General features: G+C 51.6%; 7 protein-coding genes across 11 annotated transcripts; 3 read left to right on the top strand and 4 right to left on the bottom strand.

Moving 5' to 3' along the window:
* Nucleotides 1-315: 315 nt before the first annotated feature.
* H257_06035 lies at nt 316-3,666 on the bottom strand. 2 transcript variants are annotated; one of them, XM_009831105.1, is made up of 18 exons: nt 3,595-3,666; nt 3,471-3,500; nt 3,392-3,421; nt 3,051-3,344; nt 2,823-3,020; nt 2,720-2,770; nt 2,640-2,672; nt 2,558-2,593; nt 2,460-2,486; nt 2,357-2,404; nt 2,271-2,309; nt 2,127-2,225; nt 1,924-2,069; nt 1,726-1,860; nt 1,535-1,664; nt 1,324-1,457; nt 748-1,251; nt 316-660 (listed from the first exon to the last, which is right to left on the bottom strand). In XM_009831105.1, exons 1-18 carry the CDS (start codon nt 3,626-3,628, stop codon nt 355-357), a joined length of 2,274 nt encoding a protein of 757 aa, XP_009829407.1. In that variant the 5' UTR covers nt 3,629-3,666; the 3' UTR covers nt 316-354. The 2 variants fall into 2 exon arrangements, with proteins under 2 accessions (XP_009829407.1, XP_009829406.1); XM_009831104.1 differs by having other exon boundaries at nt 2,823-3,344.
* Nucleotides 3,667-3,709: 43 nt separating this feature from the next.
* H257_06034 lies at nt 3,710-5,357 on the bottom strand. Of its 2 annotated transcripts, XM_009831102.1 has the most exons (8): nt 5,231-5,357; nt 5,126-5,174; nt 4,806-5,054; nt 4,588-4,746; nt 4,385-4,486; nt 4,181-4,302; nt 4,001-4,058; nt 3,710-3,936 (listed from the first exon to the last, which is right to left on the bottom strand). In XM_009831102.1, the coding sequence occupies exons 1-8, from the start codon at nt 5,323-5,325 to the stop codon at nt 3,745-3,747; spliced, it is 1,026 nt and encodes a 341-aa protein (XP_009829404.1). In that variant the 5' UTR covers nt 5,326-5,357; the 3' UTR covers nt 3,710-3,744. The 2 variants fall into 2 exon arrangements, with proteins under 2 accessions (XP_009829404.1, XP_009829405.1); XM_009831103.1 differs by having other exon boundaries at nt 3,710-4,058.
* Nucleotides 5,358-5,430: 73 nt separating this feature from the next.
* H257_06033 (hypothetical protein) lies at nt 5,431-7,917 on the top strand. The gene is made up of 5 exons (XM_009831101.1): nt 5,431-6,045; nt 6,375-6,502; nt 6,931-6,991; nt 7,085-7,356; nt 7,682-7,917. The coding sequence occupies exons 1-5, from the start codon at nt 5,451-5,453 to the stop codon at nt 7,886-7,888; spliced, it is 1,263 nt and encodes a 420-aa protein (XP_009829403.1). The 5' UTR covers nt 5,431-5,450; the 3' UTR covers nt 7,889-7,917.
* On the bottom strand, nt 7,906-9,299 carry H257_06032 (hypothetical protein; the record flags this gene model as incomplete). Of its 3 annotated transcripts, XM_009831100.1 has the most annotated exons (6): nt 8,931-9,299; nt 8,843-8,878; nt 8,664-8,782; nt 8,413-8,611; nt 8,170-8,246; nt 7,906-8,059 (listed from the first exon to the last, which is right to left on the bottom strand). In XM_009831100.1, exons 1-6 carry the CDS (start codon nt 9,252-9,254, stop codon nt 7,906-7,908), a joined length of 909 nt encoding a protein of 302 aa, XP_009829402.1. In that variant the 5' UTR covers nt 9,255-9,299. The 3 variants fall into 3 exon arrangements, with proteins under 3 accessions (XP_009829402.1, XP_009829400.1, XP_009829401.1); XM_009831098.1 differs by having other exon boundaries at nt 8,661-8,878; XM_009831099.1 differs by having other exon boundaries at nt 8,664-8,878.
* Nucleotides 9,300-9,413: 114 nt separating this feature from the next.
* H257_06031 (hypothetical protein) lies at nt 9,414-13,674 on the top strand. Its single transcript, XM_009831097.1, has 6 exons — nt 9,414-10,031; nt 10,095-10,321; nt 10,437-10,494; nt 10,581-11,374; nt 11,479-11,728; nt 11,830-13,674. The coding sequence occupies exons 1-6, from the start codon at nt 9,441-9,443 to the stop codon at nt 13,423-13,425; spliced, it is 3,516 nt and encodes a 1,171-aa protein (XP_009829399.1). The 5' UTR covers nt 9,414-9,440; the 3' UTR covers nt 13,426-13,674.
* Nucleotides 13,471-14,285, bottom strand: H257_06030 (hypothetical protein; the record flags this gene model as incomplete). Its single annotated transcript, XM_009831096.1, has 3 exons — nt 13,471-13,866; nt 13,965-14,020; nt 14,087-14,285. 3 exons carry the CDS (start codon nt 14,283-14,285, stop codon nt 13,471-13,473), a joined length of 651 nt encoding a protein of 216 aa, XP_009829398.1.
* Nucleotides 14,286-16,290: 2,005 nt separating this feature from the next.
* On the top strand, nt 16,291-17,098 carry H257_06029 (hypothetical protein). The gene has a single exon (XM_009831095.1). The coding sequence runs from the start codon at nt 16,323-16,325 to the stop codon at nt 16,977-16,979; it is 657 nt and encodes a 218-aa protein (XP_009829397.1). The 5' UTR covers nt 16,291-16,322; the 3' UTR covers nt 16,980-17,098.

Raw genomic sequence — 17,098 nt, 5'->3', positions numbered from 1 at the left:
AGCCACTTTGGCAGCCACTATCAAGCAATGTGGGCCGTGGCTTAAAAACGACGATTTGGGAGGCGGACGAGCTGATCCAGATCAACAGCAGAAACCGCAAGGGATTCGTCGTGTTTAGCTATGATGGACTCCTTCCCCACTCATGATGATCCAGTCTTGCTATGTTCTGATGAGCTGACGGTCCTTCTTTGGTTCGGCGTAGCATATGCACAGCTGCCATGACGAAATATTATTTGTCGTATGTGAACGGTATGGCTTTGTGCGGAATTGGCTTTCATTCTAGACCCTCAAGTTCATAACGCGAGAGCCCGTGTAGTGTGTACAAATACGATGATGATTTTGCGTTACAAGGAACTACTTGGCGTCAGCCTGCTGTGCCAGCGTGTACGCGGGGAATAAGATATTGGGGAACTTCTTGCTCACGACGGCGAATTCGTCGAACGTGATGACGCCGTCGCCGTCCTTGTCGCCCTGGGACATGATCGTGTCGGCCTTCCGCGCGACTTCCGACTCGTTGGACGCCATGTGGTTGGCTTTGAGGATCTTCATCAGCTCCATCTTGGACAAGACGCCGTTGCCGTCGTCGTCAAACACCATGAATGCAAACTTGAGCTTCTCGTCTTTCTCGGCGCCGCAAAAGTTGGACAACGCAATCAAAAACTACCCAGTGTCGTCGTCATTATGTATAAATATCATTGTGACATATATCACTTTGGATGATATATCGTTTTTGACGTATATGTGTACCTCGCGCACGTCGATGCGGCCGACTTTGTCGTTGTCAAACAGCCCAAACAACTTTTCACATTGCGGCGACGGGTCCACGAGCATGATTTCGCAGAATTCTGTATAGTCAATCTGCCCCGACCCGTCCTTGTCGGTGGCTTGGAACCGCTTGAACGCCTTCTTGACTGACTCGGGCTTGATGTTGTTGTCTTGCGAGAACTCTTCCAGCGTATTCTTGCGTTCGTTCCGGAGCTGAATCGACGACGTCGCGCCTGACACGGCCGCGGTCGCCGCGGGATCGTCCCCTGCCGCCGGCGCGAACAGCCCCGACGGCGGCTCCTTGCCCCCCGTGACCATTTTGTAGAATTCTTCAAACGACACTTGCCCGTCACCGTCAATGTCCACCATCCGGATCATCTCGTCCACTTCTTCGTCCGTGGGGCTCTCGCCAATGTTGATCAGCACGTGCCGGATCTCCGCTGCCCCCACGTAGTTGTTGTGGTCCAAATCGAACGCCTTGAACGCCTACATACAGTAGTATATCGCAACGTACATGACCGTGTTTAGAACTTGGGCAAGTTAGTGGTATTGGCGTACTTCGAGGATTTCGCTGTCGCTAAATTTGCCGTTCGGGTCGCGCGGGGGCTCTGCGGGGGCGGCAGGCGGTGCCCCCATGCCTTGAGGGGGGCCCACTGCCCCTGGAATGATCTGTGGGGGGGCTTTGATCGGACCTGCAAAGAAAAGATATGATAAAAATACGAATCTTGGAAATACATATCATGATAAGGTTGAGAGAGTAATGACAAACCTGCTGGTCCCACGACTGGCTTTGTAAACTTGACAACAGCCGCCACTTTGCCCGCATCTTGATTTTGTTCGTCTTTGAGGTCAAGGTCGCCCTCGAATCCGCCTTTCGCGATCCATGCAATTAAATCCACCTACCACATATTTTAATACATTAACTGTCATATTGAATGAATGCAGCATTGGTGTCCGTACGCGACATTGCCCCATGAACCGATCCGTGCCAGATTGCTCTTTGTCGTACAGTTCCATGATCAATTCCTTCTCCGTGGAAATGCTAAACTCAAACGTTTCGTTCCACGTGGGGTTCTTGCCGCCCTTTTCATGCACCTTGACAGACGGAAAAACTCGGTCAACACATGTGTCACCCTCCACTACGTTTTCATAGTTTACCTTGGTCTGGAAGGTTTGCGTGCCCACAGTCAGCTTGCAGTACGGGTCAGCGGTCTGCAACGTGCCCAAGCTTTTGAGCTCCAGCCCCTTGAGCAACTTCACCGACAGCTTGCCAAATCGGGGAACCGCGCCTGGTGGAGCCCCTCCTACATACAGTAGCCAGCCCTATTAGCGACGATATCTCCAAGTCAATGCAAGCATACCTGGGGGGCCAGCACCTGGCATGCCCGGGGGTCTCATGCCTGGCGGACCTCGAGGCGGCATACCCGGTGGCCCTCGCGGCATCATACCAGGAGGCATGCCTATTCAATCCAAGTCAGTTAAATCATTTCCATTGGCCAAAGTACCGGGCGGTCCGCGCGGCGGCATGCCCGGTGGCGGGGCGCCTGAAAGTTCCAAGTCAATCGTGGATAAATATTGTTGGAGTTCGTACCTGGCGGGCCTCTTGGGGGCATGCCTGGGGGGCCTCGAGGAGGGCCACCTATGTCAACAATGGTCACTTGACGAATTTGTACGGGGGAAACCAGAAAACGCACCTGGTGGCATGCCAGGGGGACCTCGACCTGTTTATCAATGTGGAAACCAGTTAAGACCAGTTGACATATTGTTCGTCACTATAGTCGTCAGGTTGTACCTGGTGGCATCCCTGGTGGGGGACCGCCGGGCGGACCTACGACATGCGTCAAATGTGTTGCCATGGTGGCCATGAAGACTACCTCTGGGCGGAACTCCTCCTCCTGGTGGCATGCCTACCCATTTCGTCATGAACCCGATCTCATGTGTTAAGAATTGGAACCTGGTGGCAGGCCTCGTGGGGGGCCTCCTGGTGGACCACCTGGGGGCATGCCTAAAATGAGTCAGACACATGGAACTATAACGTAGCAGATAGACATTGTTACCTGGTGGGGGGGGGGCACCTCGTGGAGGGGCTCCAGGCGGACCACCGGGCGGGGGCCCTCGCGGCGGGCCTCCTGGCGGGCCTCCTGGTGGGGGTCCTCGCGGTGGGCCTCCAGGTGCTCCTCCCGGCGGCGCTCCTGGTGGAGGCCCTCTTGGTGGGCCGCCAGGCGGACCTCCAGGTGGTGCTCCCGGCGGAGGACCTCTTCCTGGGGGTGCACCGGGTGGGGGACCTCTTCCTGGGGGTGCACCGGGTGGCGGTCCTCTACCAGGCGGGGCGCCGGGGGGTGGCCCCCTTCCTGGTGGTGCGCCCGGCGGAGGACCTCTTCCAGGTGGAGCGCCGGGCGGCGGCCCTCTTCCCGGTGGGGCGCCTGGTGGAGGACCTCTCCCCGGTGGGGCTCCGGGGGGTGGTCCGCGTCCGGGAGGACCTGCAGGGGGTTGGCCCCCTCCTGGAAAGCCGCCAGGAGGACCACCACCCCGCGGTGGGCCAGGGGGTGGTCCGCGTCCTATCGGAGGTCCTCCAAGGCCTGCGCAAAGTTGAGCTTTCTAGTCGCCCTGTTCGTGTTTGACGTACCAGGTGGTGGGGCTCCGGCAAACCCGCTGCCTGTGTGTGGCTTTAATCATCCACTTGTGACATCGTGGTGACTTCTTACCTGGTGGCGGTCCTCGCGCTGGAGGCAGACCTTTGCCGTCATATGAAAGACCACACGGTGAACGATGAACTCGACGAAGTAGCTAGCTTATGCTTGCTTTCTCATGACATGAAATCCTTCTTACCGGGTGGCGGTCCACTACCAGGTGGAGCTGCCATGTCGATCTGTCACGTGAACTGCAACTTATATGCACAGCAGAATACAGTGTAACCAACCCGACGACAGTTTCACAAGAGTAGTTCCTCCGGTTACGGACGTTTCACATGTTAACTGGTTATTGCAATAATGAATCAAAGTCGGGCGTGATCACGAGGTGGGTGGCTACGGGCCCGAGCATCGACAGGAGCTTGTCCTTGACATCGATCGACACCACTTCCTCATAGAACGACGGCGGCTGGCCCGGCGCCAAGTCGAACGTCTTGTCCCCCAATACCAGCACGGCTTTGCCAGATTTGTGGATGTTAATCTAACTCCACGTTGTAGTCACCACCTGATAATACTTGATTTGTTCTCCTGTAATGCATGATTACCTTGCCCAAGTACCCACCAGGCATTGCCGACAACGACTTGTCAAATCTCGTTTCGGTCCTACCACAAGATAAATCAAGCTCATAAGTACACTGGACAGCCCAACATATATTCGGTTGAGCGTCTGGGGTAAAGTCCTAGCGAATGCTACGTTGAAGCTGCAATGTCGATTGGGAACGTACCCATTTTCCGAGGATTTGGAAGCAGTTTCCTTCCCAACTCCCGATAAAGGAGCAGTGTATGGCAACGTTGTAGGCAGCTGTACAAAGAATAGCGTGTCGTTACCAACGACAAACGCTCCAGTCTAGTCATAAAAATGACCTTTGTGAATCCATACATGTATGTACCATAGTAGTACTTGGACAAATACAAGAGTCAGCACGCACCTCGTCGCAAAAGACATCGCCACCAGCGTCGTTCGTGTGTTGAGGTGGTCGGCCAAACGGAAGTTCCATCGGTTGCATGGCTGATTCAATCGGAGGAGGCCACTACAGCCATAGATAGGTACATTGAGTACCTTTGAGTACCTTTGTACTCAATCGAATACGTATATATGCCATGGAAGAAGGCGAGTCGTGTTTTTTGTTACCTGAATCGGTACTTCAACGTCTGCCCCGTGCACATCGTCGATGCCATCTTCCAACAAACTGATGCCCACTTCGGTGGACTGCGGTTGCTTCTTGGCCTTGGCCACGCCACCGCCAGAACTCACGGACGAACCTGCAGCCATTGAACCGACGAACGCGACCTAATGCAGTCCCACCAGTCAGTCGTCGTTCGGTGGTTGATGATGATGCCTCAACCAACCTTTGCCGGTGGAAGGTTGGCGCGGCGGTTGCCCCCGCGACCTCCGCCACGACCCGCACCACGGCCTTCACCCCCACGTCCACCTCGACCACCTCGTCCACCGCCATCTCCTCGGCCGCCGCGACCACCGCGGCCACCATACTCGCCACTGTCGCCTGTGGAGCCTCGAGGTAGGAACGTCGGCTTCGAAGCTTTCTCCACGGGCTCGCTTTCACCTTGCTGGGCACGTTTTTGAACCCGCGGAACAAACTACCACAGTGATCAAGACACTTGTCAATGGTCGAAGTCCAAGTCGTGGCTGCTAACGGGGGTCATCCTACCTTGAGCTTGCGCGCAGCGCCACCTGTCGCTTCTGTGGATCGCAAGGACCTATGATACCGCTCTGATGATACATTCATATCCATGGATAGATGCATGCTGCTTACGTCAGACGTCCCACGCCTCCTTCTACCTTCACTTGAGGCACACTGCCGCGCCCGCCAGCAGGTGTCGCCGCCGTGTTGCTCGGAGTGCCAGACATGTTTGTATGGTGGCAACCTTTTGAATGTCCATGCCGCGTCTTGATTGGCTGGTATGAACTTCGAAATTACCTTCGATCTTCGATATCCCAAGTTCACATTCGAAGGCCCATCGTTCAAACTCATCATGAACCAAGAAGACGACGACGCCCTTCGCGCCGCGCTCGCGCAGGCCGAACAGTTCAAGAACGAAGGAAATGAAGCGCTCAAGGAGAAGGACTACGCAGAAGCCATCCGTCTGTACACGTGCGCGCTGGATCTGGACCCAACCAACGCGATCTACCTCAGCAATCGCAGTGCAGCGCACTTGAGCAACGACTCCAAGACCAAGGCGCTGCGGGACGCCGAAGCATGCATTGAACACAAACCCAATTGGTGGAAGGGTTACATGCGCAAGGGTGCTGCCGAGCATGCATTGAATCGATTTGATCTGGCGAAGCAAACGTACTTTCGAGGGTTGGAGAAGGACCCGGGCAATGCATCGTTACAGGACGCCATCGAAGACGTGCGTGTGGCACAGGAAACATACTCGTTGCAACTGAAGAAGGAGAATGCCGAGAAGGAGGCGGTCCGACTAGCGCAGGAGGCGGTGGCGAAGGCCAAGGCTGACGAGGAAGCGCTTCTCGCGTCCTTCATGGACGAAGTCGAGGCGCTCGAGGATCAGGCCAACACGGTCAAGAAACCCGCGCCCGTGGAACGCGTCAAACCTCCCGTGGATTTTGGTACATATATATCTCTCCTTTATGCATATATATATATATAATATATATACCAAGAGATAGTACGACGACCATTTATATATTTTGGGTGTGATGTATTTCGCTCAAGAATATTTTTCATCGTTATTTTAACTCGACATGATGTGTGATACAATTTCATATACAATTGTTTTGGGTGTGATATTTCGTTTTTTTCTGAAGCATATTTTTCATCGTGATTTGAACTCGACGTGATATGGGATACAAATTTCATATATATATATATTTGGACGACTTTCATGATTTAAATATTACACAAAACTAATATATATATATCTATATTTAATGTCAAGGCACACCGGAAGGACAGATCATTCGGTTGTTGCAGCCGCATTTTGAATGGATCAATTTAAATCCGTTCCGTGTGCTCATGCTGGACACGGACGCCACGGACGAAGAAATCAAGCAGCATTATCGCAAAGTACGTCAAATATATATATATATATATGTATACTCTAGTTTTGATTTCACATTCCTATGTATGTGTATTTCTCAATCATTTAATTAGATATTCGATATGCATGCTTCGCTTTCGACGTATTTTTTTACTACTCTCGATTTACATATTATATATTCATTCATCCCGTTGTGTATATTTTTATTTCTCTCTCTATTTACACATTATATATTTCATATTCTTCCCTTTTTATACTCTAGTTTTGATTTCACATTCCTATTTATGTGTATTTCTCCATCTTTACATATTAGATATTCATTCTTCGCTTTCGACTTATTTTTACTACTCTCGAAATATTATTTCTCTCTCTATTTACACATGATATATTTCATATTCTTTTGATATATCCGATATATTCCGACGCAGCGTACCTTGACATTTTTACTTGGTAGTTGTCGGCCATGGTGCATCCAGATAAGAACCCTGATCCCCGCGCCCGCGAAGCTTTTGAAGGTACACACACATCCAACCTTGTCCATAGAACGATGTCATCCATATCGTCGATATCGAACAATGCTGTTATTACTACTGTATACATGGCTGTAGAAATCAAAAAAGCTCACGACCAAATGCTCAACGAAGACCGCCGAAAAACGTGCATCCGCATGATTGACAACGCCATCGAGAGCGTCGCGGTCGAGCGCAAGCAAAAGCTCAAAAAGTTCCGCGCCGACCAACTGCCCGACCTCGCCGATCTCAACGACAAGGCGGTGCTCAAAGCGTTTGCCGAGAGTGAGAACCGCCGGCGGAACGTCGAGTCGCGCGAGATGAAGCAGCGCCGCCGCGAAGCCGAGCAAGAAGAGGCTGAGAAGGAAAAGGTAGTAAACACTCGTAGTAGAACAGTAGGAGTTAGTATCTACCTACTATATTGGCATCCATACACGATCGCAGCCACGACGATGTACACATACATTTGTGCCGTGTTTTGGTTCACTTTTCATGTATTTTTTCCCAAGTTTTCGTGAGTTTATAGCGCTTTTGTTTCTCGTTTTTATAAAAATTCCACCTTTTTTGGACGACATCTTGAGTTTTTTTCATATTTTTTCAGTGTTTGGTTGATGTATTGCGGCGTTGTGTTTGACAGCTTGCTTGTACATGGGCTTTTTGCTGCTCTTTACTTGTTAACCATGGACGGAATCATAGGAACGAGCAGCGTACAAGCACGACAAGGAGTGGTCGCAGACCGAGCGTCGGGAGAAACGCATGGCGAATTGGCTCGGCGTACAGACGGATCCATCTAAGAAGGTTAAGACCATCCCCAAGAACGTCGGGTGGCAGCGAGAAGAGAAGAAGGAGGCCAAGAAGCATGGCGTGGTTGCAGGGGACGAGTACAAGAAGAGCTGGAAGTAACGATCCTAGTAGTAGTACTAGTAGTAGTACTGCTGCTGCTGTTGTTGTTGGTGCTGTTGGTGCTGTGGGGGGTACTGGGGTTGGGGGGGGGGATGGTGTGATTGCATGTGCTGCTGGTGCTGGAGATACGAATGAACTTCATGCATGGCCCGTTCGCACTTGTCTCGGCTTCTACGTTAGTAGGTAGTAGTTGGTTCTTAGCATATGGAGTTAGTTGGGGGTTTTCGCATATGGAGCTAGGCTAGTAGTAGTAGTAGTAGTACTAGTAAAGTAGTAGGTACCCGTGGATACTGAGCGTGGTGGTGGGTTTACCGAGCGGAACGACGCGAGGTAGTTGCATGTATGTCCCCGTGAGCTCCTAAAGAGTAGTACATTAGTAGTAGTAGTAACACTGGTGTAGTCGTTTTGCATTGATATATATATATATATATTCCAAATATAATGAAATAAACTCCTCAGTCTTATAGAACACAAATGGCTGTTGACGTTCGTTGAGAAAGTATAGTGTAGTGTGGGAACTCTACTTGGAAGTACTTGAGTCCAGCGCCATCGTTCTCGTAAAGATGAGCAACTATCCACATGGGGACGTCGATGTACACTGCCTCGGACATGTCCACGACGCGCCTCGAGTTGGAAGCTGGCGGGCTGTCGTGATGATGACTACCTCCCATGTCGACATCGTCGTCGTCGTAGCTCATGGCGACTGGCGCGATGGCCACGGGTCTAATGGATCATCGATGAGAACAAGACGAAGGTGGGTATGCGTATGTACGACTGGATGCCAGAGGTAAACGACGTTGAAGATTGGTGGTGATCGGGGGCGGCGGCTGATGCGAGGGACGTGGGAAGAGGAGGAGGTGGTCGAGGCACGTGATGCAGTACTTTGTCCATGACCTGGGAGTTCGGAAGGAATTCCAGCCCGACAAATGTAAAGTCGATGCATCTAGTCTTTACCCATGCGATTGTCAGCGTGTGCCCATTGAAGCGGCGCTACTTCGACATTAGACAAAGTACAAGAGAGAGATAACGGTATGATGTGTACCTTATGCATCACATGGTCGCGAAACATGTCGTTGGAGACGACGTATCCGTCATGTTTGGTGGCGTAGTCGATTACGTAATAGTCGTCGTGTGCTTGAGGTGGCGTAAGCACGAGCTTGTCGGTGTCGACGAGGGCCCGCAACGTTGACTTGGTAGCATCGTCTTCGAACACTTGGAGGCCATCTACCCAGTACCGCGGCGCAAATGCGATGCATCGAACGTTGAGTCGTTGGAAGTATTCGAGCGCCGCTTCCAGGCGCTGGACACGCAGGATTCCTGACGAGACGGTCGCCACGTTCGCAGCATCCAACACTACCGTGGCCATGATCAATGTCGCCGTGAGATTCGCGGCAGTGATGAAGTAAATAAGTCGGAATTTGAAGCTGGCCAATCAACGGCACCAAAACAGCATTCCGGATAAACCATAACCGGATACCAGAAAGTATCCGGATACCGACCCTTTGTCGGATAAGTTCGTTGTGTTGGACAATTGACAGCAAGGCGGATCTTGATGCGGCCAGGCTTTGACTTTGAGCGGCGCATGCTCGACATGGACTGGCATCTCGTGGAAGCGTTCAACATGAACGACATCGACACATCATTGCTTCAGGAAATGGTGCCGACCTTGACGTATGCGCTGGTGACAGAGACCGCGTGCACATCGCCGCGATTGTCGTGCAAGCTCATTCGCATCTTGCAATTGGTGGTGGAAACGTTCATCGAGTGTCGAAAGGGCGACGCGTACGATGCCCATGTCCTCCAAGAGGACTTGATTGCCGTGTCCAACGAACGAGATTCGTTTCGACTGCGCCTCAAGGAAGCCAAGACGGACGTGAAGGCACTCAAGGCCCAGCTCGCGCGATGCACGACGCTGCTCAAAAGCTGCAGCCAGGTGCTACATGCCCAAGGATGTTCTCCGCACACGATCGCTGCGGTAGAAAGTATGCTCGCAACCTCCGACTCGATGATGTCCACCTTCACCCCCACCACCGACGCCACCATGCCCAAAGTGGCGCATCTGTGCGCATTTTGCGGCAAAGCTTTTGGCACCCAGGACTACCTTCTCAAGCACATTGATCGACGGCATGCTTCCTCTTCCGCGGTAGTATACCCACCATATACATACCACAGAAGATAGTTTCCTCACATTCAATTTCACGTATAGGGAGTAGTTGGCAAGGGAACTATCCAAGGCGGCGGTTCCGGCAACAATCAAACCCCAAACATCGATATATTAACAAAACTCGAACTCCTTCTCGCCCAGCATGAAGTCCACATGAAGAAAGCGACCGCCGACAGCGCCGACACGTTGCAAGCGCTTCAAAATGAGTTGGCTATCGAACGAGCTGTGGCGAACGAGCTCAAGTTGGCACGGTCCGACTTGCAATGGCGGTGAGTCGTATACCTATTAATAGATAGTTATATGATGTCCTATGATTGATTATTTTTATAATATATATATATATATATATTAGTCGTTTGAAACGAGATTGTTTCTGGTTTCTAGAGTCGACGAAACCCAACGACAATTGACCATATGTCGCGCTGAAAAGGATGACGCCGGGGTACATATATATATATATATATAGCTGCTGCTTCGTTTTCATAAAATCATAGCTGAATTGTGGACAAATAGTTTCACTTTTATTAGAAACAAGTGAAAACCATGCAAGACCAAGTATCGCAGCTGCAACTGCAGTGCCACCAGTTGGCACTCACAATACCCACAACGACCTCTACCAACCCTAGAGATTCCACCACGCAGGGGGCCATTCAACGGCTAGAAGGGGCGCTGGAGCATGCCAAGGAGGCTTTGGCGACTGCCAGACACGACATGAAAGCTCAGCATGACAAGTATACTGAACTGCTCGTTGCTCACGAACGAATAAAGAACGGACGCATCGCGGCGAACAACTTGCACACGAACATCGTCTACAACGACGCCAGCACGCAAACCAAAGCCGAGGACCTGCCGCCGCCCCCCCTTACCCACAGTATGGCATGCCAAGCTGAACTCATCATAGCCGCCTTGGAACAGAGTCCGAAGGTGGCCGATATCGTACAGTGCACCACGTCACAGAAACCTGTTCTCGTTGATGCAAGTACACAGTTCGACCCTGCGACAGAGTTGCCACCACCCGACGACGACGACGTGGTGGAAGTGACTGAAGTTGTTCAAACGACTGGAGATGTGGTGATGACAAAGGAGGCTCCATCCCCCAACCCAGTACCCATATGCATTGAAAATCCAATGGACAACAGCACTCAACCTGCGACCTCACAGACTGGCGTTGCTGGGCCAGTTGCAGCAACGACGGTAGCAACTCCGATCGCTCATGACCAACGTGCGATGGACGACGAGTCAGCTACAGTGATTCTGCCGCCGGAATTGACCGCGGCGTACATTCAAGATATCATGGACATGATAGAACTCCGCGCGAACAAGTACACCAAATTCCTCTATTTCTCTCCATGAACACTGCCTTGGCTGCATTCCGTTGCTCTGTCCAACACAGTTCATTTATATATATATATATATATATATATAGGGCTTGTATTCAACAACCCCCCACGACTACAGCAGCTAGCTCGCGCCATCCACTTCCCCGCCGCCCGTTCTTGTCCAGCGGTTGGCCCCATACCGATCCATCCGTCAACAGCAGCATCATGTCGCATCTGAAGCAACTGACGGACACCGCCGCTCGATTCGGCATTCCCACTCACCTCACGTACCTGACCCAAAGTCAGCACGACGCAGCGCTATCAGCATACAAACGCCACTTGCATGGGCTGCCTGTGGTAGGTTCTATTCTATTCCTAGTAGTAGTAGTACTACTACTACTAGTAACATGCTACTAGACTATGGGCTCATGTGATATATATATATATATATATGGCAGGCGTTGCTGGAGCGAATAGTAGCGATCGACTTGCAAGTCCACGCGACGGTCGAGACCGAGTGGATGCCGTCGGAAAAGCACCGAAATGCCATGTTAAGTACCCTCCAAGCTCGTATGGATCGACGCGAAGGACTTCAAAAGGAGTGGATGGCCCGTGTCCTGGAGCGGAAACGAGCTACTATAGCAACACCTGACGAACAAGCGATTATGGGGCCCAGATATGGTAGCCTCGTCTGCATCGATGTACCACCGCCCGTCGCCAAGGAGCTACAACCTGCAGAGGATACGATGGCGAGCACTCTCGACATCAACCAGATTGTGCCAGATCATGCGCAGCCTGGCTACAAGATGGATGCAAGTCTAGGCAAAGCGGAAGGCGCCAACGATGATGAGGATGTTGATGCTGCTACCGCCGCCCCTGAGGACCCGACAACCACGAGCCGCAGCAGGGTTGTGGTTGCTCCGACTTCTTTCTTGGACTCGAGCTCGAAATGGAGCCAAAATAACACTTCGACTCCCCGCAACCCACGACAAGATGGCAACGACGTACCAATGATGAAATGTCACACTTTGGAGGTGTCCACAGCGCCCATACAAGTTTCGTCCAGTGGTAGTATGCCATATGGGGAATTGGACAAGCGATTACAGAACGCCAGGATGGAGGAAGAGATGGGAGAAGCGAAGGAGGGCGATGGCATCATCGAAAGAGTCCGCCATGAATCAACGACGAATGAACCAACGACGACGACGAAAAACGTCCAAGTAAAGCAGCAGCACCTTGAGTTGGGTTCGAATAGCGGGACCGATACAGCCATAGCTCATGAAATGTCAGACGAAGGGGGGATCGAAGCCATCACACAACTTGGTGGTGAAGGCGAGATGCAAGGAGGGGATGCCACGTCATCAGAGTCGATCAACTGTACCGACGACGTGCTGCCACGTGTGCTCGAAGTGTCCACGAATACAAGCGCAGTAAAAGAGACGACGGTCACCCCTCCCACCGCTGTGCAGTCGTCGATCGAAGTGGATGTTGACCAACCTCCATTCAACATATCAGTCCGATCATCGGAACAACCGAACGCACTCGATCCGTCTACTTTGGACACGCCACACAGACCTGTCGATGATGTCGACAAGCCACCAAACGACGCCGCTGGGTCTGACGACATTGCAGCCTTTGATGACGAAAGTCACGTGTCGTTGAGTGCTGGCGAGGAGGGTACACATGATGGCAAGACAAGTCCCCTTCGAAGTTGCCCAGGAACAGCAAGTGTTGTTGGGCGGGCATCAAAGAAGATGCCTGCGATGATGATGTCGCCGACGTTCTCGTCTGCGATGACGTTTCATGCGACGACGTCATCGTCCCGTTGTCGAGATCGGTACGAAGACGAGGCGGACGGCGGCGGTGGGTCCCACGACGAGTTTGGATGCAACGACGACGCGAGTCCAGGTCAAAGCGTCAGGACATTCCCCTCCTCCGCGTCGTCGTCGTCGCCAGCTGCCGCCACCGTAGCCATTCGGCCAAATTCCACGGCGTACTCGATTGCCAAGCGAGACTTTGATGACGATGACTTGGACGAAGAGTTTATCACGTGATTTATAGATATAGGTAGCTACCGGTAGATAGTTTGGACAGCAGTATTATGACTTGGCTTGTAATACCTGGCAATCACTATTTGCATTATTCGGAGGTTGATTTGATGTGGCGATCTCCCCGAGCAGGCGTCGCAGGCACGCCAACAGCCCCACGTTCATCTTGGCAGATACGTTGACCTGGTCTATCTTTTGTGTCTCGAGCCATTGCAGATGTATTGAGGCAGTCTCGTCGATGGTGTCGTCCGACTTGTTCTTCAACACAAGCATGGCGACGGGCATACTTGTTGAGTGCAATGTGAATGCAGTGTGGTACGCTTGGAGGTGCTGGAAACTACCACGGTTGACTGCACTGTGCACGAATAAGATACCGTGGGTGTTGTCAAAGTACAGCTCGTTCTGGCAGGATTTGTCTGGCGCGGCGATCGACGGTACGTCCCACAACTAACCATGGTGGTTATACCGGTTATACCGCGGTGAACATGATTAGTAGTAGTAGTAACCATCGAGGTCAAACATACTAGTAACAGTTATTTGTATACCTCGACAACCATGGGACCGAGGCCTTCGACGTCGACACATTTGACGCCAATGTTGACTGCAGACAACCAACTGCATGAGTCCCACGTGGGAATAAGACAATCAAGCATAGAAGGCTACGCACCACCCACGGTCCCAGGTGGGCTAAGCTCGCCAAAGTCGCCGCCAGTATGGAGCAGCCGTCGAAAGATGCTGGTCTTGCCGACGCTGGCTCCCCCCACGAGCAGCACTTTGTACTTTGGGATCGGGTTTGGTGCAGTATCCACTACCCGGCGCTGACGTCGCCCTGCAAATGATTCAGCCATGGCCTGCGACTTCCACATGGAGTAAGTACCTGCAGACGACACAGTTCCCATCAACGGCAGCGGTTACGACTGTAACTGGAGCAGGGTCGTGAATGAAATAACTTTGATAGGCCACTTTACCAATTGTGGGAGATAGTATGCATGTCAATTTGTTTCCTTTTACCACGAAACGTCTACATCCCTATCGTTCAGTAGATGTGCAATTTGAACTTCAACTTGACCGAATCCAGGCCATTGAGCTTTTACCTCCATCCCCCAACAAGACCTCTATGCTGCGACGATGTTGGCTACTGTATTTATGCGTGTATGATGTATTGCCATGCGCAGTAGCGCAGTTGCCGCGGACAACGCAACCAAGGGCGTCTGTTAGAGCTGTCGGACGTTCGATTTCCGTCGCGACCAAACGAAGATTTCGCGTATAGCTCGCCGTGACGGACCTCGATTTTCCCCTGTGCATGTGGCTCGAGTCCAGAAAACTAAGCAGCGTATGGGAACAAACTCGTAAAAAACTCACGATGTGTTGAGCCACGAGTTTATCCTGCACCTGTGGGTGTGCCGCGAGTAGGTGCAGGGTGTACGCCAGTGCAATGCTGGTCGTGTCAAACCCCGCAAAGAGAAACGTGAGCAAGTTCTCGGCAAAGGGAATGCATCGTGACTGACTTGGAAAGTATTCGCGTCAAGGGAACGATGGCCAATCATCATGGAACGGCTCTTGGTGAACGCCACGGTCGCTGTGACATCGTTTGGGCCACAACGTATCTATCCTGGAGAGAGATGTCCTTGACGTACTGTATGCGCTTCCGACGGTGGATACTTGCTCCTCCATGGCATTTCAATGCAAACATACAGGTGCTACCGGGAGCAACGTCGTCCTGCTGCTAGAATTTCAACGACCAAGTTTACACACAGTCAAATCAATACTACGTAGTACTTGATTCCTTGGTCATGCAGTGGGGGGAGGGGTTCGTTGAAGGAGCAGCAATGCAGGACCCCCCCGCCCATACGTAGCATCTATTTTGTCTGTTGGCACAAACCACTTGCTAAAATGCTCTGTTAAATTCAAACGTCCACCACTTGTCTCCTCCCCTAACGCATCCCTTGCTGGCATTGCTTTCCAGTGAAATTTCGTGTTGTGGTTTCTCGTTGGAATTTAAATCGATTCGATTGGCTACCTCAGATGAGTTCAAAATTATTAGCCAATCAAAACCTTCTCAATGAAATTCAACAAATCAGATCAATTGTGGATCGGTTTGGTGTCGGCGCGATTCGTTTGCACCCCCTCTCCAAATTTGTATCAAATCGACAATAATTTCAGCTGTTCATTATAATATATTTCAACCAACATTCCTGTTGTGAACACTTTTTGATCCACAACAGTTTAACGTTATGCGACAACGTGGTTTGAGAGCAAACTTGGGAACAAAACGTCAACATGGTTGGTTTATGGGGGTTTAGGGGTTGTCAGTGCTTACACCGGTACAGTACATAATTGACACAAAAGAGTGCTAGAAATACGCAATTCAAAACACTACGCCCGACAACTTTTTATGCGAGCTCAAGGGCGAAGTGCATGGACGCAGCACCTTGGTAACATGAGGCGGTGGGTGACGGACAGAGATGCTCCTGTTGCTGGCGCCCTAAACGGATTTACTTGGTACTGATTGCAGCTAAAAACATGCACGGACCTCGATGTGCTGGCATCATTTATGTAGCTGGCCATTTCTCCACCAAAAAGATGTGCATGTGTTTCAATGACGTTTTATACGGACTCCAACCATATCGTATCCGGAAAAGGGTAAAGTGCCTTGGCCAACACAGCGATAACGTTACTTGTAACGAACGTCCTTGGTTGACCTCGATCGAAACCATAAGATGTAGGACAGAGTGCTTCCTCTTTGTACCTGCACCACAGTACGTACGTACTCCAACACACCGGAGGATGATGACATTGGCAACATGTCCATGGTGAATAAAACACACGTTTGAAACGTCCCGATTCAGACAATCATGGTAATCACCACGGGGTTCAGGTGCCACCACTATTACATTGACAACATGACGCAGCAGTCGCCGATCGATATCGACCCGCATGCCGTGAAGGAGATCATCATGGACGATTACTCTGGTCACATTGACCTCACGCTTGGGACTGGACCCGGTCGGTTCGAGCACGGATACACCAACTTCAAAGTGAACTGGTCGGGCGATGCCACCACGGTGCTCAAGCTTCGCGACGGCCGCGAATTCCGTCCGATCCAATTCCACTTTCACACGCCGTCCGAGCATACGTTGCAGGGCCACCACTTTCCATTTTGCATGCATTTGGTGCACCAGTCCACCGACGGCAACCTCGCCGTCGTCGGCGTGTTCTTTCAAGTCGGCCATGACGAAAGCCCGTTTTTAAAACAGTTTTGGAACGTCTTGCCCGAACTGGACCCCCACGGCGTGGATGTGACGGTGGACAACATCTCGTTTGACGACTTGTACATTGCGTCCGCGATCACGGACGAAGCGTTTTACCGGTACCAAGGCTCGCTCACGACCCCGCCATACACGGAGCACGTCGAGTGGATTCTCGTCAAGGACCCCCGGACCATGTCCAAGGCGCAACTGCAGCACTTCATCGACATCCTTCCCGGCGGGTCGAACGCGCGGGAGCTGCAGCCGATTCAAGACGCCGCGGGCCAATTGCTATTTTGCTGCGACGCTTGAGTAGAATCTTTGAAGGCAACTGTTCAGTTGGTTCGAGTAGGGTTCTGCTTACCGTTCTGCTGTAGTACGAGACCTGTCCCTAATTACTGTAATAAACTCGCCATGGCGGTGCACTGGAA

Source organism: Aphanomyces astaci, assembly GCF_000520075.1.
Source record: "Aphanomyces astaci strain APO3 unplaced genomic scaffold supercont1.11, whole genome shotgun sequence".
In the NCBI taxonomy this organism is placed as follows: domain Eukaryota; phylum Oomycota; class Saprolegniomycetes; order Saprolegniales; family Verrucalvaceae; genus Aphanomyces; species Aphanomyces astaci.
The sequence above is the reverse complement of the archived record's forward strand: the minus strand, read 5'-3'. Positions and strand labels throughout refer to the sequence as shown.